Source organism: Achroia grisella, unplaced genomic scaffold (genome assembly GCF_030625045.1).
Source record: "Achroia grisella isolate CSIRO2021 unplaced genomic scaffold, CSIRO_AGI_Agris_v1 utg126, whole genome shotgun sequence".
Taxonomy (NCBI): domain Eukaryota; kingdom Metazoa; phylum Arthropoda; class Insecta; order Lepidoptera; family Pyralidae; genus Achroia; species Achroia grisella.
Genome location: NW_026712609.1, coordinates 530478 through 556025, shown reverse-complemented (window position 1 = coordinate 556025; position 25548 = coordinate 530478). Strand labels below are relative to the sequence as shown.

General features: G+C 31.2%; 4 protein-coding genes across 11 annotated transcripts in view; 2 read left to right on the top strand and 2 right to left on the bottom strand.

The window, feature by feature from the left end:
* Window positions 1-799: 799 nt before the first annotated feature.
* LOC131854999 (NADH dehydrogenase [ubiquinone] 1 beta subcomplex subunit 7-like) lies at window positions 800-2515 on the top strand. The gene is made up of 4 exons (XM_059206203.1): window positions 800-905; window positions 997-1127; window positions 1547-1715; window positions 2376-2515. The coding sequence occupies exons 2-4, from the start codon at window positions 1019-1021 to the stop codon at window positions 2452-2454; spliced, it is 357 nt and encodes a 118-aa protein (XP_059062186.1). The 5' UTR covers window positions 800-905; window positions 997-1018; the 3' UTR covers window positions 2455-2515.
* An 840-nt stretch (window positions 2516-3355) lies between these two features.
* LOC131854997 (serine/threonine-protein kinase Nek8-like) lies at window positions 3356-6537 on the top strand. Its single transcript, XM_059206201.1, has 6 exons — window positions 3356-3426; window positions 3950-4040; window positions 4304-4474; window positions 5235-5395; window positions 5547-5697; window positions 6289-6537. Exons 1-6 carry the CDS (start codon window positions 3356-3358, stop codon window positions 6535-6537), a joined length of 894 nt encoding a protein of 297 aa, XP_059062184.1.
* A 716-nt stretch (window positions 6538-7253) lies between these two features.
* Window positions 7254-11226, bottom strand: LOC131854976 (U2 small nuclear ribonucleoprotein A'). 2 transcript variants are annotated; one of them, XM_059206167.1, is made up of 6 exons: window positions 10977-11226; window positions 10402-10549; window positions 9746-9910; window positions 9216-9400; window positions 8677-8826; window positions 7254-7431 (listed from the first exon to the last, which is right to left on the bottom strand). In XM_059206167.1, the coding sequence occupies exons 1-6, from the start codon at window positions 11056-11058 to the stop codon at window positions 7391-7393; spliced, it is 771 nt and encodes a 256-aa protein (XP_059062150.1). In that variant the 5' UTR covers window positions 11059-11226; the 3' UTR covers window positions 7254-7390. The 2 variants fall into 2 exon arrangements, with proteins under 2 accessions (XP_059062150.1, XP_059062149.1); XM_059206166.1 differs by having other exon boundaries at window positions 7254-7434; window positions 10977-11225.
* A 1866-nt stretch (window positions 11227-13092) lies between these two features.
* The window catches only part of LOC131854993 (cAMP-specific 3',5'-cyclic phosphodiesterase), a 346930-nt gene continuing 334474 nt past the window's right edge, over window positions 13093-25548 (bottom strand). For all 7 annotated transcript variants that reach the window (XM_059206197.1, XM_059206193.1, XM_059206194.1 and 4 more), the window contains 4 exons: window positions 24755-24848; window positions 17690-17799; window positions 16157-17284; window positions 13093-15861 (listed from right to left, as the gene is read on the bottom strand). In XM_059206197.1, coding sequence (XP_059062180.1) covers window positions 15799-15861; window positions 16157-17284; window positions 17690-17799; window positions 24755-24848 — 1395 coding nt within the window. In that variant the 3' untranslated portion in view covers window positions 13093-15798. The remainder of the gene's footprint in view (window positions 15862-16156; window positions 17285-17689; window positions 17800-24754; window positions 24849-25548) is intronic.

Here is a 25548-nt window from a genome sequence, read left to right as displayed (position 1 = left end):
GTAAGGACTAATGACAAAAACATCTAAGGTATAAAATTGCTCATCACATTATTGAATGTCTGTACAATTTCTAATGTTTTTGAGGTGTTATGTCAAGGAAAATACTTCCTTGTTGTTTATAACATTACGGTTAAAGTTGGAAGTAAATATTTTATGTAATGGTAACATTATTGATTTTCTCGAATGTTGTCATATAAATGAATAGTCTATGGTCAATTGTACAAAATTGTTATGAAACATTTAAATTTTGTTTAACATTGATACGAATTACATATTTAAGTTTAATTTAGGAATCAAGTCCGCCTTAGGTGTTCTGGCGGCAGACTCCTGCGTTACTTGAAAGACTTGAACGAGAGAGGTAGTGTCTTCATTAGGAGAATATACTTTCGGAAGTCGAAATAAAATATCCTTTATGCCGTCGATTTACAATATGTTATTAGAAATGCTTCTAGGTGTGCATGGCTGATATTCTAACTTAGTTAAAATATAAGGAAATAATACCGATCACATATATTATAGATCACTGGTCGATTGATAACTGGATCTAGCCATAGAAGAAAAGTATGAAGATATTGATAGGTAAACCGTAAGAGAAATAAGTAAAGCTAATATTAAGTTAGCCGCTTAACAATAAAACTTGTAATAATGATATCAGCAATGCCAGTTTCTTAGTGTAGATGGCAACTTTGAAAATTTATAAATACTAATAATTTTTAGCGGAAATGGCAAGAGGTTGTTCGAAACATACACAATTTTGATATTAATTAAAAAAACTACAGTAAAACACTACATAGAGGGCTGTCACAGACTGTCACTGTCAGTGTCCCCATCGATGGTTCACATTTATAAAACTTAAAAAAATATTATACTAAACAATTTAAGAATAAATTTGTATTAAATTGAAGGTCTGTTATCTAATTCTTACTGGTTTTTAATAATATATCCTTTTTCTAGAAATCTTAATAATATTAAATTCGTCACACTTGTTGTAAACAGGTCAAATAAGTAGGCTGAAAAGATGGGGCAGATTATGGGCTCGTATAATGCTCGAAATGTAGACCTTTACATGGATGATAAACCAACTTTTGATCATCAAGCTGGTTTTAACTTTGATCGGAAAGAGAGAGGTAATAATCAGTTCCCTTCAAGTTCTTTTCTATAGCAATAAATAGTCTATATTATTGAAAAATACAACCTATTACATAATGATATTTATTTAGATAAAGTGTACCTATTACTTCTATACACACGTTTTGTTCAGGATGTGTTTATTTTCAAATACTGTTTGCATTTGTAAATATTTGAAATAAAATTTATTTATTCATTATTAATACATTCCAGTTCAAAATTGATTTTATAGTCAAAATAATGTAGTTTATCTATTACATTATATACTTACTTTATATTTCCACTAAATAAAATTCCCACATTTATATTATAAATTAAATGATGTATAAATAATTGTGTTCTTTTTTTTATACTGAATAAAATTATCATTGAATGTCTCTGTTTTGCATTGTAATAAAATATTTATTTTTTAATACAGTGATGGTAGCTAAAGAAGAAGATCTGATATCGGCTAGAATTCCACCACAGAATAGGGATTACTGTGCACACTATCTGTTAGAATACCACCAGTGTCGCTATAAAAATATGCCTTTGCTGTATAAATGTGCTCATGAAAAACATCATTATTTGGAATGTCAGCACCAAGAGTAAGTTCCTTCCCAATAACTTTAATATACTTAGTTCATAGAAGAATATTCAAATAAATTTAATTTCCTTTATTCAAATAAATTTAATTTAAGTACTTTCGAATAGTTTTCACTATTTTTTAATCTACCACTCATTCGGAAAGCAGTCTCATTACAAAGAATAAGCAAGAAACTTCTGTTGCTCTTTTAAATAATCATTAAGAACCACTCTTTTGTTAGTGTCATTATTATACTCAATACACTTAATAGAGGTAAATTTACAGTTATCTTCATTATTTCTATTAAGTTCTATTCATTCAGCCAAGTTAAGAAATATCTTAAAACGCTGATATCAAATATTTCTTTACTATGAAATTAGAGGCTGTATAATTCCTATACATTTATTTTTAATTGCCTAATTGCTATATTAAGCAAAGTATAAAGGTTTTCTTAAAAATAGGTTACAACTTGAATCAACTGTATTAATTTGAAGACTTTATTCATTCTTTATTATTAGTCTGCATGTAAATTTAATAAATTTTGTATATGCAAAGTAAATATTTAGAAATTATTAAAAAATAACTTATATAGCAGTTATTTTATAATGAAAACAGATATTATTTTCTTTTAGTATGTCAAAATAAAAGTAGTTTTTTTTATTAAATATCTTGTTTTTTACAGTTATGTTTTGCGCATGAAAGAGTTTGAACGTGAGCGTCGCCTTAGACTACGAGAACAACGCCTAGTTGGTGTAGCCTAAAAATATTATTAAACTGAACAGAACATTTGTCATTATTTATCAAAGTGTAAATAGAATTAAAATTTAAGTATTTTCTTTTTTTTTCTTTAACCATATACCATCAATTGTATCCTTATTAATTTTTAAATTAGTTACATTATCCTTACACCCTTTTCTACTAATAATATAATGTTCAGTAATATTTGTATTAGCATGTAAGTGGGTACTATGTACAAATGAGTATTAATGAAATAGGATATATAACCCTCCGAAGTTGGGGGGAAGGGGATTGTTAGTAATGTGGACTAATAACCACATTGCGAGCAATGTACCATATCAGGTTGACTTCCACATGGTTCTCCCTGGAAAATTTCGCTATCAAATTCATGGCTAACTGACCTGACCTCAGACACATCTTATCATCCTCCACTGGTGCCCCCAGTAACGGTATACCCTAATACCGTTAGAGCAGGCGGGTGCACCAATTTATTATTTTATTATCGCCCTTTATTCAGACTTATTTAAGTTTTTCAAGCACCATTCCATTATTGTCCATACGAAAAAATACCCCTCTGAAGCTAATACGGTTGCATAGATGGCACTGATCAATTAAAATAGTTTTATCCGATTTGTATTATACTCATAGCACGGGTAAGGCTATCAAAGACATCAGTCACATATTTCTTATCGTAACTGTAGGTAAGACATGCTTTTGTACAGATACGTTAGTAACTAAATACAGTCATCTCGGCTGATGCTCTGTGGTATCGTTTAACAAATATTATGTGGGTACGTAGTAGATTGCAATGCAAGTCTAAATAAAAAATGTTCCAATGTATTAAGTTATTTGTATAATGTTAGTTAAATCGATAAAGTAATGATTATATATTTACCAGTAAAATTTAAAATAAATATTTAAATAATGGACACTAAGAAAAGATTTATTGCTCGCAATCTAACTATTCTTAAGACGATTGGCAAAGGAACATACGGGTAAGTACCTATAATTTACAGAGTTAAATATCCACTTACATTCAAGACTATTGTTTACAATAGAGGCAGACTGATCTGAGGAACAAAGGAATCTCTTTTAGAATGTATACTTCATCCCTTATTAATGTAGACTGGAAACATGTATATGCACTTTTTCGGAAATTCTTGATTTACCTACTTCATATAGATTCAGAATATCTTTATATACCTAGTATAAAACGACGTTGCTTCCGCTGCCTGTTCGCTTAGATCTTTTAAACTACGTAACCGATTTTAATACAATTTTTAGAATTGAGTCATTGAAAAGAAAGGGGTATAACATATGTACACCCGTGTGAAGCCGGGGCGGGTGGTATCTAATAAAATAAATTCGTACCTAGTCAATTATTGTTATTTCTACTGCCTGCTTAGAAAATAGTTCTAATCTACTTCAAGTATATGTTAAAATGATAAACTATCGATCGATTGAAGATTCCCTGTACCTACTTCTTATATGTAGGTAATTACCAATTATTTTTTTCAGAAATGTATATTTATGTGAAAATCAAATAACTACTCATTTATGTATTGTCAAAGACATTGAGTTAAACTTAAGGATTCAAGATCACATGCAGGTAATTAATTTATGTTCTAGGAAATATAATCATACGCATCCACCTACATATGTATAGCAACCGAGTCTACCTACATAGATGAACTGCTGACATATAAAGTGTTTATATCACCCATTTGCTAAAAAATATGAGTTGGTTTTCAAATAATTACAATGCGTCTATAATCATCACTATTATAAGTGATTATAATATAACGTAGTCATTACCTACTTGCTCAGTTTACAATTATGGTAAATATTTATCCTATTGAAAACTTGTTCTAGGACATCGCAAATGAAGCAAAAATTTTATCTTCATTGAATCATCCAAATATAATTAGGTTCTATGATTGTTACTACACAGATAATCATGTTATGATAAATATGGAATATGCTAGTAATGGGAATCTAGCTGAATATATGTACCAACGGTATCCGAAACTAATAAAGGAAGAAGTAAGTTATCAATATATCTATTTATATAATTATCGGTCACACGAAAACAACAATACAAACAAATCATAGCTTCTATTCATCATTCAATACTTTCGTATCGTGCCAAATAGAACCTTGGACCACTGGAATGTTTGAATACTAGTCGTTAAACTAAATAAAATTATACTAATACTGATGTAATGTCGAATAAGTCTTTATTATTATTATTATATACATCAGTTGAGTTGACTCTGAAAACAGTTAGCTTTACAATTGAAATGAAATATTCTTAATTAATTTGAATTATTTTTGTTTTTTGCGCCATGATAAAAATTATGAAAATTGATTTAGAAATCATTTCTGTTCATAAATATAAGTCCTACGTCAATGTATCAGTTATAAATATTAATGTACCTATATATTTTTCTTAGAATAGCTACTTATGACATGTATGAATTAAATATGTATGGTACGTTATGCAATGATTTTCTCTAGAACGCATGAGAATTTTTCCATCCAATGTTCCACAATAAAGGCTGGATGAGTGCAGGTCTTCCTATCAGGCACCCTCTGATCTATCCATAGGGCATAGAGCAAAGACTATACTCCGTATAGTATCTGACGAACCGTATGTATGTATGTATGGATTAGATTTTTTTATCATCCATCCTAGTTTTATCCATTGTTGAAGTAATGCGTATTACTACAACAATGGATAATAATAGAGCTGCTATTCCTCCGGGTTTTTGTTACATATAGACAGTGATATATTTTTTTACAGGAAATACTTTTCTATTTTAGCCAGATTCTACTTGGCGTTAATTACATCCATAATTTGAATATAATCCATAGAGACTTGAAAGCGGAGAATATATTATTGATGGGGAAATATGGTGTATTGGTGAAGATAGGCGATTTTGGTATTTCAAAGATGTTAGTAAGGTGAGAAGAGTACTCATAGGTAGTATAATATATTATTATCTCTATATAATATACTATAAATTTAAAGTATATCCAGATAACCTATGGGATACATAGAAAGTAAATGGTAATAATAAGTATATATATTATTTTAATCTTATTTCATTTTTAGTGCCAAGAAAACATCTACTGTCATTGGTACTCCTTACTATTTGGCACCAGAGCTATGCGAAGGCAAACCTTACGATACTAAAAGCGACGTTTGGGCTCTTGGTTGTCTATTGTATGAAATGTGCACTCACAAGAGAGCTTTTGAATCAGAGGTTGGTAGTATTATAAAACAAGTATCTTAAGGTATATTTACAAAATCACGTGTTGTGTCTAGCCAGACCCAGTCCACTCGGGACGTTTAAAAAAATATATATGTACTTAACGGAATGACAAATAAATTTAACCAGTGCCCACCTGATGGTAAGTGGCAACTGTCGTCTATACACATGAATAGAAAGGACATAATATCGTCACCAGACGGCCGTGGTATTATGCATGTCTATTCCAGAAGACGGGGGTTTCATGCTTCTGTACTTTGCAACTTATATAACAAAAATCTATTAAAAACCAATTAAGCTACAATAAAAAAAAAACTGAGTGGCTGCTAACCATAACACAGTAGCAGTAAGCGGTGCAATTTGCAACAAACACGCTGTCGGTCTTTTTTAACATAATTGAATACGATAGACTAAAAAAACTTGATCTTCATAAGCGTCTAAAATCTGCCACATGTATAAATATTTTTTAAAATGTACTTAACTGACACAGTTTGTCTGTGTGATCAGTATTAATCAGATAAAATATTAATCTACATATAGATTAATATGTAATATTTGTTGATATATAATTACAATTGATTTCAGACCCTGGTTGGTCTGGTTAAAGCTATAACTACTGGGAGTGTACATCCTATTGACTTATCGGTATATACAAGAGGTATGCAAGATCTAATAGACACTATGTTATCAATTTTACCTGACAAAAGACCTAAAATAAAGGATCTTATGGGACGGAGGACTATACTACCTATTATTTATTCAGTGTTCTTAGATGCGGGAGATGATGAATTATTATTTAAAAAAGCCAGTAAAGATTTTCTAACTAACTTATAATGTACTATGAATAAAATGATTAATAAATGTGTGGACTACGAAATAAAACAATGACATTAAAAACAATGACTTTTATTTGTCGTAAGGTCCTAATTACTTTTTTTATTTGCAATATACCAATAATATTGATATAGAATAAAGTATAGATATTTGTCTACCAATGTATGTGAATAATACATAATAGGTATCACAAATATAAAAGAATTTTTAGAATCTGTTCCCTTCTAGCGGTTGTTTAAAAGTGTAGTATCTGCACTGAAATTTAACGCCATTATAATTGCATGGCGATCTAGTAGACAATTTAAATTTGAATTACATCTTCCAATCATAACCAAGATTAAAGTACTTGTTATGCACTGCAAAGAACTAACATTTTTCAGCCATTGTGTAATCTCAGTTTGGATCATTGAAAAGGGGCCGTTCAAGTATTACGTAAGCACTATAGGGGGGCGGGGGCTCTTTTCTTTGCTTATTTTGGATGACATGGGGGTGGGGGAGTCTGTATGATGATTACGTCATCGGTCGTAATTTACTTTTTTACACGAATGGCAACCCTCACATTGTCTTTGTTAAAAAAACAATACATTCATTGAGAAATGTTTACGTAAGCATGGGGGGAGGGGTAAGAGCTTTGCTTACTTTTGCTGACAACGGGGGATGAGGGGTAAATAATTGTGATAAATCTGCTTATGTAATACTTGAACAGCCCCAAATGTGTAGTAGTCATATTCTGTTCTTACCAGCTTAGTTTATCTTAAGTATATTAATAATAGAAATAAAGAAATTAGCAAGTAGTATCTGCCTTTACAACGTAAATAAGGTGTCTGTTCTTTTTAGTTTATTATCTTTTGCGTTACTGTCCATTTGTTTGGTCCATCTCTATCTCTTCGTCATCTTCTGAAATCATAAAAATAATTATTAATGTTATTTTCAGAATATTATATATGTTGGTAAAAACTATATCAGCTCCAGAAATACCTATATTGGGAATTATATACATACCAGAAGAAACACATTCATGCAGTTTTATGGATCCATATTCTGTGATTAAATAAAATAATATTATATGTAGACATATAAAGTCAATATATATACATATATATATATATATTATATACCATCTTAATCATAATAATTAAAAATTACAAACCCATTGTAATTTCAATGGATTTTTTATATGAATAAGAGGACATATTCTTCGAATTATATTTGCGAATTGAAATATCCTGATTAGTTCGTTTATATACGACGGCTTCAATTCCATACTTCTTAGTAGAATAGTACAGTAATTTTAGTGCTATTTTGTTTTTTATGTGACTGGAGTGACATAAAAGCTCACGATCCACTTTATATATATATACGTTTGTATAGAGCATAAATAAAGAACAGCAAGGCGTCACACCATTTGAATCCTGTGGAATCCCTCGTGTGTTGTCATTTTAAAGTACTGGTAATGCCTCATACTCTGTAATTTCACTGCTATATCTAAACAACTATCCAACATTCAACTTAAACATGGCTTATAACGCAATCTGCTTGGCTGCTCAAAGAGTCGGAAGTACACATGTAAACAAAGATGTCAGTCTTTGTACAAAGTCTGACTCTAGACGATTTATGTGGTTAGCGTTGATGTGTTCGAATGTAGCTAAAATAACACATTATTCCTGGAGAAAACTCTTAAATAAAGTAAAATTAGGATTAGAATTTAATATTGACATGAACAAGCAGTAGTTCAGTTTTTGGTAAATCAATTTTAAAAGGATTAATTCTACATAATTTAAATATTACTACAGTACCCACTATAGAGAAGAATCACTTTGTTATTTATGTAACATTATAATATTACATAACTTTGGAATGAAGATATTGTTAAAGAAAGTACTACACATGAATGTGCACGGTATAAAGGCAGAGAGAGGCAGAAAAAGATATGGATGGACTGTGTGAAAAATGATATGACTAAAAAGGAAGTACAAAACGAGATGAATCCCTGCAAACAGGGATAAATGGAAGAGTAAAAATATATTATGCCAACCCCAAATAAATAGGATAAGGATGAAGCAGATGATGATAAAATGTTACAGAACTACATTTTTTTTAAATTTGCAATATTTTAGAGAATAAAACAAAATGACTTACGTTGACCATTGCTTTGTATTTGGGGTTGTAAAGGTTTTTGTCCAGGAATTTGTCCAGACTGTAACATCCTTGTCAACCTCTCAACCTCTTGAAGAGAAGATGCATTTTTGATTGCCTCCCTGATTTTGTGTATTTCTTGTGGAGTTAGGTCTGAAAATACAAATGAAACAAATTTTTGATGTTCCTATCATTACCATTTACAAGAATATAAATGGTAAATCCACCTAAGATAAACTTTGCTTAGTACTATTTATATTTAGGTCTAAATTTCCATTTGTGTGTAACTTTAAGCTACAGAATGTGTACAAAATCACAACCAGGACTGTTAATAAGGACAGTTTTGAAATAGTGTAAAATGGATTTATCAATATTAGATCTCAGAGTTTTTTTAATTTGCTATGTCTCTAAAAATCTATTATTGACAATCTCTAAAAATGTACTGTTAATTTTATTTATTGGATTCTAAGCTGTTGGTTCAATAATATAACGAAAATACAACTCTCAGTAATATAACGAAAATTATTAAAATGTATACTCACTGGTCACTTTAGGATCTGGCATATTACCACCAGGCACAAATGTTTTTGCTTTCCTTGTAATTTCTTTCTGTATTTCTTTGCCTTTTTTACTTTTGAATAAATTATTAGCCTCTTCCCTTTCTTTCTGTTTAATTTTTCTGAAGTCTAACAATCGTAATTCTGGCATTTTGTATGCTAGATATGCTCTGAAATTAATTCAAAATATAGTATATGTCATAAATATATAAATATTATAGCATCTCATTTCAAAATAATACTAGCTACTGGACAATTCTCACAATACATTTTTCTTTCAAGCTAACCAGAATTTGGTATGGGTATTACAAAATTAGTAGTAGGTAGTATTACAAAACATGTATTTTATTTTTTCAATAACATACATATACATAGAAAATAATGATGGGTACAAAAAATTGCAAATAAAGGAATTAAAGTATTCCTATATAATAGAAATAAGAAAGGAAGAAAGATTATCTTTGTTGTTTATGATAGGTACTATAATTAAAACATACTGGTTACTATATTATTACCTGTAATGCTGCTTATTTGCAACTGGATTATGCATCAGTGAGAGAGTTTTCAATTTTGGTAGAGTAGCCAGTGGATCTAAATCACCAAGTTCTGAAATATTGTTGTTAGTCAATATCAGTGTGTCCAAGTTTGGAATATATTGTTCCATATTTTCACTTATTCTCCTGCAAAAAATATTTGAGCTTAATCAGTTTATTATTTAATATTAATTTACGATGTTAGTTTATAACTATAAACCAGATTCCAGCTGAAAGCCATAAACCATTTCTAAAGAATCAAAGTAGAAAATTACAGATAATTGTTAAAACCTTTATGGTAACAAATGGTGTGAACATTTTATTAATTTAGCATGAAAATTTATAAATTTAAGTGTTTTTTGATAATTCAAGTTTTCTACTGAGGGTTTGGCTTGGTATATGCTTTATAACTAACCTAAATAGTAATCCTGTATAATTAGCATAAAGCAAAAGTTCATGTATTCATCTGTTTCTCTGCTTGCTTTTTATAAACAAAACAACATTCTGACTACAATTTCAAAAATTTCTTCTGTAAGGTTTATAGGTATAATACATGCATACAGTTATACAACCTCTTCTGTGAAATTAAAATTAAAAAGAATACTGATAAGTAAATAAAAATAAGTCTTATTACTTACACAAGTCTGTTGTTATTTAGTAATAAACATTTCAGCCGTTTAAGCAAAGGAAAGCCGTCTAGTTTCCTGATGTCATTATCAGAGAAATCAATTGTATCAAATTGATCTAAAGTAGCACCCAAGTTTTCAATTTGAGGGATTTTATAACCTGTAAAAAACAATATAGCTCATAAAAAATCTACTTGGGCTTAGTCTTATGTATCAGAGGAATTTCAAAGTTATAAACATTTGACTTATTATATTTATTAATCTGTGTAAGATTAGATACACAGATTTTTTTTATTAATTACATTTCTTTGCACTTCAATTCCCTGTAATATTATGGTCTATGTATATTAGGGCTATTCATTAGCAAATATTATTTTAATAAACGTGTTTGAGCTAAAGGTAGGACTTAAGTAATCTAGATGAGCCCCTAGTATGATACAATAGTATTGTTTTTAGCATGGTCACACTAATATTGATGTCCATGGTGTTGTTTAATTGTTACCATTACTTTCTACATGCATACTACGGTGAGTTGTTTGTCAATCTTAGAAAAAACATCATAATAAATAAACTGACGAGATACTAACCTCTAAGATCAAGTTCCCGGTCTTTACATGGGTTCATATATTGCATTGAATTTTGTATCAATTCTGTAGTGAGTTTTACCATGATTTATGTTTTAGAATTAACTGGAACTTGTATTATAACCAGGAAGAAATTATTTACGATGTCATAAATTAATTAATCGGCTTCAATTGAAATTGAAAAGTTAGATTGAAATAAATGCAAAGCTAAACGATAAACGAACGCATTGTTTTTTTTTATGAAAATGTTTTACGACTCCGGATTCCGAATACAAAACATCGCAATGTACCAGTGTGACCAGACTTAAATTCGTGATTGTGCTAAAATTGTCTATGAAATTGTGCTAATCTTTTTTACAAGTTATTGTAACATACTATTTCCAAAAAAAACTTAGATTTTATGTTGATTAATTGTACAGAGAGGACTACTTCAATTAATTGATTCAGGTTCGATTCCTCCCAAGATACAAATATTTGCATTCATAAATATGATTTTTTGTATTATGTAAGTATTTATTAAAAAATGTAATTAAGTATCAGTTGTTTCGTATCCATAACACAAGCGCTCTGCTTTCCTTAATAGTAGACGGCCCTTTTTCACTAGAATTATCATGTGTTATTATTATTGGGTATTTATTTCCTTTTGTTCTTCTTTATATATGGGTATATAATGCAATGAATATGAATCATACGTTGGTTTATATAAATTTTATTTTGTCCCTGATGTAGGCCTGCGTATATGTGTCCTTTTCATACTCTCTATCTCTGAGGCAGTACGGAACCATTTCGCTTGAGTCCCTTTTACTATTGCACCGCTAACCATAGACACGAAATTTTTTATTACGTCTCGGACAGTGCTTTGTCAGATCAGTTTCTTCCAGTTACGTTGTAAAATGAACTATTTTTCGAGATGTTCTCTAGTAACTATATAATGGGGTTTCATCAAGAACGGCTTACAGAAGTATTTTAAGGGTCGGCAAAGCGCACGTGAATTATTGGCATTTCAGGAGTCCATGGACTGCGGTAACCGTTTGCCATTCTAAACGCCGAATACCTGTTTGCCATCATCGTACTATAAAAAATTACGTATGATACAACAGTATAGTTCTTAGTACAGAATAGAATTTAATGGACACTGTTGCAGTTTTGATTCAACACAAATTAAAATATACTAAATAAATACATAGTTTAGTTGCAACTATGTATTTATTTAGTTAGTGGGATCACAAAATCGGTTTAATGGGATGATTGCCCTATGCGATTTCGTACCAATTAGGGCATTTCGAAAGAGGGTGTAGCGGTGCAAAATCTAAACGGGTTCCTTAGGATAATCATCTACCGGAATTGAATAAATACATACAGTATTTATTCAATTCCAGTACCACCACGCTAATCCTTCACTTATTCTTATTGCTATTTTATATGTTTACTAATAGTAGTACTACTACACCTACTACTACTAGGCATTACAATAGTAATATTAAAATATTTTCTCGTATGTTGACGTTACTTTTTTTATCATTAGATATTAACGGTGAGGTGCACTCTACTGCGCTTTACAATGGCGGGGCACCACAAGTGGAAGGTGATAGGATGAGCATGAAGTTAAGTCAGTTAGTCCATTGAGACTATTTATCAGGAATTAACCACGATGGATTCAAGGAGGAGCATTGGATCACAAGTTACCATTACTAATCCCGTCCTTCCTAGTAAAAATATATTGAGAATCCACCCAAACTCAGGCGAGATTTCTCTTATTGTACCTTTACTTGACCTAAGTAGGTTTGTATATACCTACTTAGGTCAAGACGAGTTTTAACAGAATAAAAAAACTGATTAGGACACGGACACCCGCGATTTTCAAGGAGGATTACATTGCGGCCTATCTGACATGGTACATCTAGGAATGGTGCCGCCACTACTCCAATTCGCACTAATCCAATTCGCTCCATTCCAGTAGTTCCTATTTTGGAGCCTTCTCCTTATCTTGGAAGTAGATGAAGATCTACTTATTGTGTTAACTCTAAGGTAGGCGTATCATTGTCTATTTTCATTGTTAGAACTTTTTTTAAGTTAAAGGTACAGAAATAATAAAACAGCTTTTAAGAGTTTTCTCCCATATCTTTTTATTCTAAATACATTAATATTTTTTAATTCAACTCAAATATTCATTTAAACTATTACAAGCTATTTTTATTTTAAACATAAATAAAGTAATGCAAATGACCAGCATTGCACACTTTTAACTTGGTATTATTAATTTATCTAGGTATTATCCAATCTTAGCGATAGTTCTCCATACTGACAAAACATTTTACACAACACTGAAACCACTTTGGCGAAAAAAAACTGACAATAATTATTAAGTAGGTAATTCTAATTCTATTGAATTGTGACATGCCATTTACAACTGCATAACAGTATTTTATTATAGGTACTGTGCCCGATAATCGAGCTATGTGCTGTGTATTTGACATGTCATATAGGCTCGTGGGTGTAAATATCGTAGTATAATCTGACATTTTATAATTCGCAAGTATTATCATAAAGTGTCAAACTATAGATTTGAGTGTCGGTCCTTAGTTTTAATATACCTATTGCAATTCATTATTAGTCTATTGAAAATACTCTTAATAGCGATCAGCACAAGTATAATTAAGTGACTGTTACACCGCGTCTTTACCAAAATACATGTCCTGCGTCCAAAATTTTAGTGGAAATACCTTTTGAAACGTTTTTACATATCTACATAAATCTTGTTTTACAACACATAGACGCTCTTTTAGACACATTTTATACAACTATTTTTGATTTAAACGCGGTGTTACATTCGAAAATTGCTTGTATGCTGGATAGATACATCATTATTTATAAGAAAAGAGACGATGCTATACTATGCCTGCATAATATCCAGGAAAGTAGGTAGGTACATTTATTAATTTGTTCACATATGAGTTACGAAGTTACGAAAGATTGGGTACATTGTTTATACACAGATCTACTGTAGTACGAACATTATTCAACACAATTTCGTTACAAATACATATACATTAGAAAACAAATTGTTCTAAGCGTAATGTCTATTATAACACACAAGTAGTTAAGCGTTTTATTTTTTTTTTCATGTCCAAATCCTATCCTATACATTCCCATTTTGAAGACATCATGGCGAAATTCTGTAATTAAATATTTTTGATCGCCGAACAAATCTTAAATTACCTACGAAAATAATGTACATTGGACCTTCATTCTCGACGCTGATGAATGCTAATGATGACTTAGAAAATACTCACGAAATAATACTCAACTAGGAAACACGATAGAAATATACCGTTTAACGAAATGTACCTAATTAATGTCCAGTTTAAAACAAAGAATACAAATATCAATTGAGTACATGAAAACATGGAGACCAGCTCAAAAGTAATAAAAACCGTATACTAATAACGATGAATAACAATGAAATGCAAAAGTAATACAGGTTATTAAGTAATATTCTATTTTAAAACAAAATTCTTTGACATCTTGTATTTATTGAATCTAATGCAGTGCCAGTTTATAAACATAACATGTATGACTATGAAACGAAATAAATATAATGGGTGGGGAATTTGGATCAGATCTGCTGCTACAAGGTCAATATAATATTAGTAATCACAAAGAGAATAGCGTGAAACAAGTAATGACTAATCATGAACAGCACAAGAGATGACTGTGAAAGTTGTGCGAAGAGAGAGTGCTTCTGTAACTATCTACTTAGTATGTACTATTGCAACACCCGGCCCGCATGCTTTTACCGTTTGCACTTATATATAACTTCTGAAAATACTTGAACTCACTCAAAAGAAAACTTAGTCGCAAACCACTCGTTTGTTAGTACTTAACTTTAATCAAACAATTCAAGCCGTTAGTTGTATACACAAAATCTTATACTTGAAAGTACAATGACTAATTTCTTTTATATTTGGGTAAACGAGAACTAGAGTAGGTACAATACGTAATTTACAAAATAATACACTATTCTAAAGAGAAAAAGTAAAGGGATCGCCAGCGATCCTCCACAAGAAATGAGGTGCTATTACCAAATCAAGTAAAGCTATCTAAGAGGATGAACATGGTAACGTGTCTTTTCACAGTAAGAGGCTGGCCGAATATTATATATTCAGAAAAAAGACACAACAACAACTCCGAAAGGCAATTTTTAAAATTTACCTTAAAATAGATTTATATTAAGGATACCTATCATGTTAATATATTTTGGTGATTAACATCATTATCGCAAACCCGTATTAAATATGAGAAAAGTGGATGATATGACAATATAAATTACCCTTTCATACCAATTAATAAGCGTTTTCAATGTCCTTACATAGCCGACCCGGTATATACGGTGTCAGCGGCTAAAACTACTTACACGACTTTAAATTTACGAACCGAATGCTATCTACTTACAGGGATATTGAACATTTCTGTGAACTTAAGAAACGACTTCCATATCTTTGGTTAGACAAAACGAAACAATAGTAAAACACTAGACAATCGAATGTTACACAGTCATTGGAGGGACATATTTAGTCGTTAGGTAACTCTAAACAACATTGCATAATAATCATATATAAATAATCATAATCGAAATGTTACGATACACCCGCAGATCGTTGCATTTCGACGTTAAGCGTCAACAAGTGTTATTATTATCCAACAAGAAATCGCGCTGCCTCGGTGGCGGCCTTGCCCAGCCTCGTGGTTCTGCGCTTTACTGCCAGAGCTTCCACCACACCTGCATCTTTTCAGAGAGTTTCTTACAGATTCCCAATAGTTTCCGTCACATTCCACCATCACCCTCTCCCTCGCATTCTTCTGAGCCTTCCCCTTCCTCTAATGTCACCTGCACGAAAAATACATTTTTAGTGTTATTGTAGTACAATCAGTATACACTAAGAGAGTATAGAGTATAAACGAAGATTAATTTAATTATCTTTCCATTGTTCAGTCAGTTAACATAAAAAACTTTTGGCATCTGTAAAACTGTTATAATAATAGTGTTACAAAAATTTGATTATTAGCAATATTTTATCTGAAACCAGTATTACCTATTATTTAATGATCATGTTTAATTGCTCTAGACTGCAAGTACAATACTGTAAGAACGTATATATGTATATAAGTTTATAAATACTTACTTGAAAGCGAATTTGTTCGGGGCGGTCATCATCAGTCAAAGAATGCGTTTGAATTGGCGCTGGTGGTGGTGACGGTGGTATCATACTTTGATAGTAGTCTCGGTTTTCTTCTAGAGTGTCCAAAATATCTTGGGCATCAGGGTGAACAAGGTCTGCCCATGTCTCCCAAAGCGGGTGCACGATGTAGTCGATAAAACCGACTTGAGATTTCTCTATTGTAGCATTATGCCTATCACACATAGGGCTAATGTCCATGCCATGCTCTCTTTCACGATCTCCTTGTTGGAAGAATTCTTCCATAAGTAACCCTACCCACCGTTTATACAAAGATAGAGGCTTTGTAGGGTTACTAAGATCGGCACAATGTACGAGATTCTCCAAAACTTGTATTCTATCTGTGTAATTGTCTAATAATAATACTCCACTTCCTGCTACTTTCTTTGTCTCGACCATAGTCTTCAAGTCTGCGAGCAGAGTCATATGCTTTGACATATCAGTTGAGAGCACCATATCTATGACCATTTTTCGGAGCGTTTGCCTTTGCTTCTTATGCAAGTTCACAAATATATCGCAACCATCATTTTGAAGTAATTTAAACGCAACGGCAAGGTGGTGATTTTCTAGTACAGACTCGTCATTATACATAAGTGCCAGCTCTGAGCTAGAGTTGACAAGGAACTGATTTGTGAGGCCAGGATGGTCTACGTCGTGAACGCAAGCTGCAAACAGTGCTGCGCATATTTCAATCGGTGTGAATACGGCATCCAGAGCTGGTGTATTGAGAAGTACATTTGTTGATTGTGTAACATCGGCAGCATGCAGAGAGTTATGGAAAGGATTATCACGAACGTAATGCTCTTCTAACGTCACAGCGAAGGCTAAGAATGTGCGTGCCGGTATTTGTAATGTGGTAAGTAGCTCTCTAGAGGTGAACGCGGCGTAAGCAACAGCAGTAAGTGGTCGTCCACATGAAAGGTCCCCGATGCGGAAAATATCAACTCCCCAACGGTCCAGATCACCTAGAAGCCGGCCAAGTTCTTCTTCATGGGGTGTTTCTACTCCATATCTTGGAACTCTCTCACCCGTAAAACTGTTGGTATGAGTTAATGTTCGCTTAACTCCAGATATCTGTGAAATAAAAATTATAACTAATTAGATTTGTCATCAATTTAATGGTTTACATTGTTGTACGTACGAGTATATAAAAAGATCTTAACCATTATATTCCTTATATTTTGTTACCTTTGAATACATTTCAGAATTTGTATTTTGTATATTGTACAGGGGGGGGGGGGGGAAGTTGGGACTATTGTTAGTAATTGGAGCCTTGTGTCCTATTTGTTACCAATGATATGTAAGTTTGACCTCCACGCGGTCCTTCCAGGAAACCTTTGTTATTAATACGCCAAGATTGCATCACTGACTATGACTAACAATGATCTTCCTCATTGTGCATTCTTTACTGGTGCCCCGTAAACCAATGCGGGTCATCTATACAGGCGGATGCACTCGATGTTCATTAAAAAAACTTACTTGTGACATGGTAGTCCCAGGACCGCTATGGCGAGGCTTTTCCTTTTTCTTGGCACGTTCAGAGCCTTCATCCACTTGCAACGAAGGTAAGTCGAGTTCTTGCTGCTTGTCTGTAAATAAACATTATAATTAGACACATTATTATGTAGAAATTATAAGCTTTCGAAAATACATTTAACGTAAAATTTGGACAACCCATAGTTTGCTAATTATTTTCCGTACGATGTTAAATATTATTTAGTACTTAGTCGGAACTTAAAAATTAGTTATATATGTACCAAAATAAACAGAGAGGCTTTCAGTTGAATCATTGAAAGGGATGACAGCGAACACAAAAAGAACAAATGATAAGTCGGACAAATATTACTTTCCTAAAATTCTCCGCCTAATTAGATAAGTAGATATTCATTAGATTACAATATCTGTTGTCGAGTTGACCTAAAAACTTTCTTCATAAATACTGATATAATTCCGATATCGATATTATTAATTCAGAGGCATTTAATCATTAGAGTGCAATGTGTGGAATACCTATTGTTCCAATGACCTAAAAACGTTTTGTAATAAATCTAAAAGCTGAACAAATAGTCTAGAAATAGGCAGGTAAGTGGCCATTATACTGGATGGTTTCGATATTTATCACTATTAAAACCATGCCAATAGGTATATGTCGAAAGAAAGTAGGTGAACATGTGACGTTGATGTGTTTGATTGATAGCAACACTTTTGGTCACTGTTCGTAGCGTGTGGATAGATAAATAATCAGTTCATATCAAGGCTTTATGCATTATTGTTTTATATGGACCAATTATATGTAATGACTTTATAAAGCCAAGGTACTTTTAAGAAATTACTATAGTTACATAGTTATAGACTTTGTTTAGATATAGTTAATAGTATATTTGAAAGAACATACAAATAGAGGTAGTGGGCTACTGCCCACAAATACAAATAGTAGATTGTAAAATTTCAGTTTCCAATTATAGAGATTTATCATTGTTTCAATGCTACAAAAACTGGGTTTTATACTGTTTGTAAGTCTATCGAAAAATAAATTATGAGAAGTAAAACATCGTCAATAGTGGACTTAATACATTTTTGTGGTGAAGACATAATAAATTCATGCATTCCTTGAATATAACTGGTAGTTTCATTTTATACGCATAGCGAATTGTTAACGATTATTATAAATTTGTTAGGCATACCAATTTCTGTATCCATAACTTTAATTAAATAATTCGAAGAAAACATTTACAAAATATCTTATTCTACTAAAAGTGTAAATTAAGGAGATATATTTATGTGTGTGTTATTTATGTTATTTGTATACACATACTTAATAATAAAACTCTCAAATACTGTTTTGTTATTCGTATTATGTATTTTTGTCTCGTCACAGTGTTATCGCTGTCAATCCGTCTGATATGTTTATCTGTGATAATAATGTGTCCTACATCAATATTCTACATTAAATAATTATCGAAAAATTAAAAAAAATAACACTAATAAATTATATTGTTTACTTTTACTGATAAATTTACCGAGGACAAGACTAATTGTTTTATCCATATACAATTACAATTACCGTATGTTAATTGTATATTATATAATATAAAATCTATATACAATATATGACAAATGTAGGTAGAATATTTTTTTAATTTGATATCAGAGAGAAAGGACCCATTTCACTGAGGAATCATTTCTCCACACTTTTATTAAGTTGTAGTTAAATAACAGTATGTATAGGTTATCACAAATTTAAAGTATACACTAACATAACTCACACTAAAATAATAATAAAGGTAATGTACTAAAATCTGTTAATAGGTTTCAGTCCCAAAAGATTTTTTGATTTATAAGTATGGCAAAAAAACTAACTATTTTGTGAACTTTCGTTGCTGTAGGAAGATGCGTAATTTATGATTTGATCATGATAAACTTCAACATCAATAAGTAATAAAATATAATGAATTAAACCTATTTATATATTTTGTGCGTCATTAATTTAATATGGTATAGACTATAACAATTTATTTAAGATTACAGTTATTGCTATAAAACGTGAGAGATGATATGGCAAATTCAGCATGAATACACATGTCAGTAGGTCGCATAAAAGTATAGATATCCAGATCCTCTTGCATGTTAACGAAGTTAATAATATTTGCATACTCATTTGTCTTATCAGTATAATAATCACAATTATAACATCATCTAATATAATAGACTTATGTATATTGTGGGTGAGAGCGAATGTAAACAAATTGATAGAAGAAGCCATGAAGTTACGAGCTACGGTTTTATAATGAATTTGTTTACAGTGGGCAGTGTACGTCAATTGCCTCGATATATTCTATAAAAAACCTGTTAATCGTCTACTACATACACAGATGTCCATAATTTCAATTGAAACCCTATGGTTTATGATAGTTAAATTATTATTATAATTGTTCCTTGTTTGCGTACATTAGTTTAACTGTCTCTCATCATACGCATTTATATCTATATTTTATTTTGGTACTCAATTTGTTCTATATCCATTTTATTACGTTTTTTGGCGACGGGTACAAGATAATCATTACTTATACAATATAACAAGCGTCATTTGAATACCAGACCTCAATTTTCTGTAGAAAAACAGTACTGTAGCGCCACAAATGCTAATCACTTACATATTCTCTAAACATCAATACATACTTTATTGATCACTGTCACCACGCACAAACAAAGAGAAATTGGTTAACATATACACAAATATATATGTTTACAAGTTTCCCTTTGTGTTTTTATCCATTATATATTTATTGTTGTTCTAATGCCTTTTGCATTTTGTTCTAATGCCATTTTCATTATTTTATGGTTTTCGTACTGTATTGTGATACATATACGTATAATCATTGCTCGTTCTACTGTATATTCTCTTGTTTCATTGTGTGTCGCGTTAATTGAATGTTTACCGAACAAATGTTTTTATTTTATTTAATAACAAACTTTTATTTCCGTCTAATTATTATATTATTAGAAACAAATAGCAATGTTTTATTATAATGATAAAAATAAAGTATTTATCATACGCGTTATTGAAATTTAAAATATTGTTACATAAAAATATTATAAATATTAAGGTATTTATAACTTCAGATGGTTATAAAAAATATGCACCTATGCAAATTCTGATAGATATTTGTGTTCCCTACGATAATATTGATCAACTTGACGTTACGATTCATACTCGTATCAAGTTGATTGTACCTAATCAGGGGTCACAGGCGATTTAAACTCTACATGTCTTATCTATTGCTGGTGTCAAGTAATAATGGTTCAATCTATATATCCAATGTAATTTGGCAGACAAGAGGCAAGACCTTCCTGCAGAACTAGTAATACATGAATAGGTCATATGTAATTTAGATGTTAATGCTTTCTTTTCTTCATGTGTAAGGAATTTTGTTCATATTTGTTGAGCTAACGCTTTTCACGAGATAGATCAGCAACTTTAGGGTTTAAGCCCGTAATTAAATTAGAGGACTAGATTTAGGATATTTATATATTATGACTTCAAAATATTAATTTTACACAACGATAGGTGTGGTTAGCTAGTTGTACTATAAATAAAGAGGAGTGATAAGGTAATTTATTTTTTTATACAATGACAGACACAAGGACGCTCCTAGTATCATGTTATGTAGTGATAATAAAATGCCAGATGGTATACCAGCAGATTAATATTGTTGTTGTCAAGTATATACGCGTGCGCTCGGGGGTCATAACCCGCTTTTTATAACCCGCAGATAAAACTATTTCTGTAATTTATTACAATGATAGTGAGATGCTGTTTGGAGATATATGTAAAGCTAATGGTCATTAAGTGAGAAAGTGTAATTGTGTTACTTTCCGGAACTTATTGTTTAGCCTTTGAGTAAGTATGACAGCAACACGATCTTGTTAAATATAATAATTTTGATAGTTCCGTATACTCGTAAATATATATTTTTTTGTTAATCGACAGGTTAACAAACATACAGGAGTCAGGAGGTTATCCATTTGAGGGTGTTTATTTGCATGTAAGAAAATTTTAGATGACATCGTAATATAAGTATTTTAGGTTAGAAATATAATACTACGAAATGTTGATCTTTTTCAAGTAAAGTTGGAACTGAGATCATAAGATATGAAATATGAGGTATTCTTATATCAAGTTATATCCAAAGTATTACCTTGTATATGTATATTGGATTGACGCTCCCTTACCCAAAATGAGTGCATTCCCCGTTACAATACGAATGCAGTGCTCATAGATGGCAAATCATCAATCTCTTCTTAATCATCATTGTATGATGTAAGTGTTATAGATTATTGAATTGTGGAGGATTACGTATTTAGAAAATATTTATTAATAATTAATTATTAATATTTATTAAATCATTTTTACCATAGATTATATGTTCGCTATTTTATATATTTTTTTTATATTCGCTTTTAATAGCACACAGTAGTTGAGTAGCACACAGGTTTTGTTATGTAGGTATTGTAATTCACTTTTATCCGCGACCTTGCTTATATTAACGTGTAGAACAAAATGATCTACGAGTAAGTATGCACAAAGTCAATTAGTCTTTCATCATTGTAACTTTTGGATAAAAATCATAATAACTAAGTATAAAATAAGTAAGTAGAAGCTTACATATTTATTATTGGAATGGAGCGTAGATCGCTAAGAATGGGTGCTTTAATTTTATTTTTATACAGACATAAAAAGTATTATTTATAGCAAAGATTTATATATCAATTTTACAATGATGTTTATGAATGATATATATAATGATATCATATCTTTAAAATTTCATAAAATAGATGAACAAGTAAATATAAGTAAGTGGATACTTCAGATAGTGTATGGGACAATTCACTTAGTAATCATAGTAGTATATTGCGCTATTACAAAACAACTGTATTACAACCCATAATAGCTGTCTAAGTAATAAGTCAATCTCACTAATTGAGCTAACAACTTCTCCAATTAATATCAGACATATAATATTATATTGACACAAATAAACTATAGCAGTTACAGGCGGAATATTCGGGCGCTGAACAAACTGGCAAACAAGTTATGTTTGGCATTAGTTAGTATTAACGGGATCGCATTTGTACGTACTACATATAATATATTATATGTAAATAATGGATACTTAAATAGCTTGAAGATTAACAGGATGACTGACTATATTACATCAAGAACGGTTCTAATTACTGTATTTTTGAAGTAAGTGGAATTAAAAATTCCGTCGTGTACAAATATCTTGACAATATTAGATTGTAAAAAGAATTGATAAAAGTTTTTTAAGAAGTCGTTTTTTAAGGAGTCGTTACGAAAGAATTCATATTATTTGGGATTATTACACAGTGTTAATCTACATTTCATAAGCAAATAATTGGCTCTAGTTTGACTCAAAATGATAAGTGCATGGACAAGTTTAGGACAATAAAATAACGTATAATCAAAAGCTTATACGCAAACAATTGTTTCATACATACTTAATTGCAACCTATTTAGAGGGCGTTGATAATACTAACATTTGGGCGGGCGGCGTCGTAGCGACGACGTATTAAGGGCTTTGACGTCATTCGACCACAGGGAATGAAGTTTTGAATTTTTTATATTGTTTGTACCCCTGTGACGCACTTCTGAGTCAGGCAATTAATAGAATGAGGCTCTATTTCTAATTATAACTTTTAGCAATAAACCTCTATCAACCGTCGTTAGTGTTTAACTAAATTTATTTTACTAATAACCCTAACTATTTTAGGTAACTACCGTAAGTTTTCCTAACTTCATATAAATATTTAAGAAAGTTAATATGATATTATTCCTGTTTTTAAATTAGAAAACCATTAATAATATTACACAGACCAGTATACATCACACATGTGTTCTTCAGTATATTATATATGTCTTACTGTATGTTATAAATAAAACATAAACATAAGACAATGACAAAAATAATTTTGTAAGCCTTTTACGTTTTATTAAAATACTGATACTTAGACTATCGTTAGAAGAGTAGAGCCCGAAGATAGAGTCTAGTTAGAATACAAAACTATAAAAAAAAAAATAAGAACGTAGCATTAATTTTGTACCAATGAAATTATCTATATTGTAGTTTATTTTGTTTGTGTGTCTTATATAAGCTGCAGCGATTTATTTAATTTATACTACATTAATACATTTTTATAGGAAAGATCAAATGACTTGGCTTTGTAAAATATTCGACACTAATTCCAAAATTAAAAACTAATCACAACAAACGCTAACAAGTGTAGAATAACAATGGTTGATAAATGTAGTGGTGTTGCATTTAGTAATAGTTAACATTTACCTTCAGGTATGTCTAGAGTCTAGAGTAATTACAATTATGTTTATTAGATTTAAAATCAGATTGCAGTGTTATTATCAGATTTATTCTTTCTTTCATAGTGGGTTATTTGTTTACTATCCTATCCTAATAAAAAACATCTCATTAGATATTATTCATTGGAATGAATCCAGAATTTCGTGTCACTGAAAATTCCGACTGGTATGTCATGATGGAAGTTCTGAATTCAAATACGCTAAGAGTAATGTGCCGTTGTAATGTTCATAACAAGAGTAATATTTGACAAAATGTCATTGTCTACCTTTTACACACAGAAGCTTCCAGCATATTTTTAAATTTTTTTAGTCTACTTATTGCTTTTTTAATTAATTCAGGGGCAGTTTTTTCACATGTGCTTCAGAATAAATAGTTTCCCTGAGAGCCTGTCTCACCTATTTCAGCTGCCAGCAACTTGCTAGGTAAGCTGTGATCTGGTATGAAGCGTAAGATATCATAGTGATATTACAGATTACGTAGGCCCGTCATGGTCTTTATAAATAACAGCACATGAAAGGTATTACTGGCATAACATATTTTGCAATGTTGTTCATGTATAGATAAGTGACGGTTACTACTACCAGCTTATCTGCCATTAGATTAAAAATACTTGAAAACATAATAAAAATACGTAAATGAGATGACTTACCCAAGAAAGTCGAGCAAATGTACTCCGAGATCTGGTTTCCGGACTTGCTCGACTCGGAGAAATGGCTCAGCTCCTTGTTCAACATCCGTTTGAACTGCAAATGCAACATTTCAATTGAATGTGCCATCCTTCCAGCACGGCGTCGTAGCCAACGGGCTGACGCGAAACGAACACTTTGTCTCTCGGCGCACACGCGCATTTCTCAAAACAGTTCACAAAAAATAATAATAGCAAAAAGAAATAAATATTAAACGAAAAATTATTCGAACACAAGTTGAAGTTACGATTATAATTTTATAAGGCGCAATAGTGGTTAAAACGTCTATTAGCTGCGAGCGCTATCGCTAAACTGAAGCTTCACGGTGAATACTTCGGTGACCTGTACTATGTTCGTATCGTCATCAGTGCTATATACAAAAATATCGTTTTCCAAGTATTGTGAACATTGGTAGGTAATCTGGATCCATTCAGTCATTCTAATTTCCTCTTACGAGGGGAAAGAGTTGCTAAAGCAATTACATGCGTGACGTAGGTACCGGATTAGTTGAATAGGAACGTCACGCGGCTCTTTCCTGATTGGATTTGTTATGTTGTAACCGAACCAAGGGGTTCTCTAAGAGGATCCATTGACACGACTGCTTCTGTCTAAATGCAATTAAAAGCAGAGGGACATACTTTTCATCAAATGGCGTCGTAACTCTATTAGAAAGATACTGTACAATATTTTTTGTGGATTATTATCCATTTTATATAGATAATGTACATAAATCTGTGATAAAACTAGAAGATAAAAT

What these genes read in the sequence shown, in the direction of transcription:
- LOC131854997 (XM_059206201.1), top strand. Translation starts at nt 3,356, where the DNA reads ATGGACACTAAGAAAAGATTTATTGCTCGCAATCTAACTATTCTTAAG. An exon ending in ATTGGCAAAGGAACATACGG is followed by an intron (nt 3,427 to 3,949) that starts GTAAGTACCTAT and finishes TATTTTTTTCAG; the next exon opens with AAATGTATATTTATGTGAAA. An exon ending in GGATTCAAGATCACATGCAG is followed by an intron (nt 4,041 to 4,303) that starts GTAATTAATTTA and finishes AACTTGTTCTAG; the next exon opens with GACATCGCAAATGAAGCAAA.
- LOC131854976 (XM_059206166.1), bottom strand. Translation starts at nt 11,058, where the DNA reads ATGGTAAAACTCACTACAGAATTGATACAAAATTCAATGCAATATATG. An exon ending in CCGGGAACTTGATCTTAGAG is followed by an intron (nt 10,550 to 10,976) that starts GTTAGTATCTCG and finishes TGTTTTTTACAG; the next exon opens with GTTATAAAATCCCTCAAATT. An exon ending in GCCAGATCCTAAAGTGACCA is followed by an intron (nt 8,827 to 9,215) that starts GTGAGTATACAT and finishes TTGTATTTTCAG; the next exon opens with ACCTAACTCCACAAGAAATA.
- LOC131854999 (XM_059206203.1), top strand. Translation starts at nt 1,019, where the DNA reads ATGGGGCAGATTATGGGCTCGTATAATGCTCGAAATGTAGACCTTTAC. An exon ending in CTTTGATCGGAAAGAGAGAG is followed by an intron (nt 1,128 to 1,546) that starts GTAATAATCAGT and finishes TTTTTAATACAG; the next exon opens with TGATGGTAGCTAAAGAAGAA. An exon ending in TTGGAATGTCAGCACCAAGA is followed by an intron (nt 1,716 to 2,375) that starts GTAAGTTCCTTC and finishes TGTTTTTTACAG; the next exon opens with TTATGTTTTGCGCATGAAAG.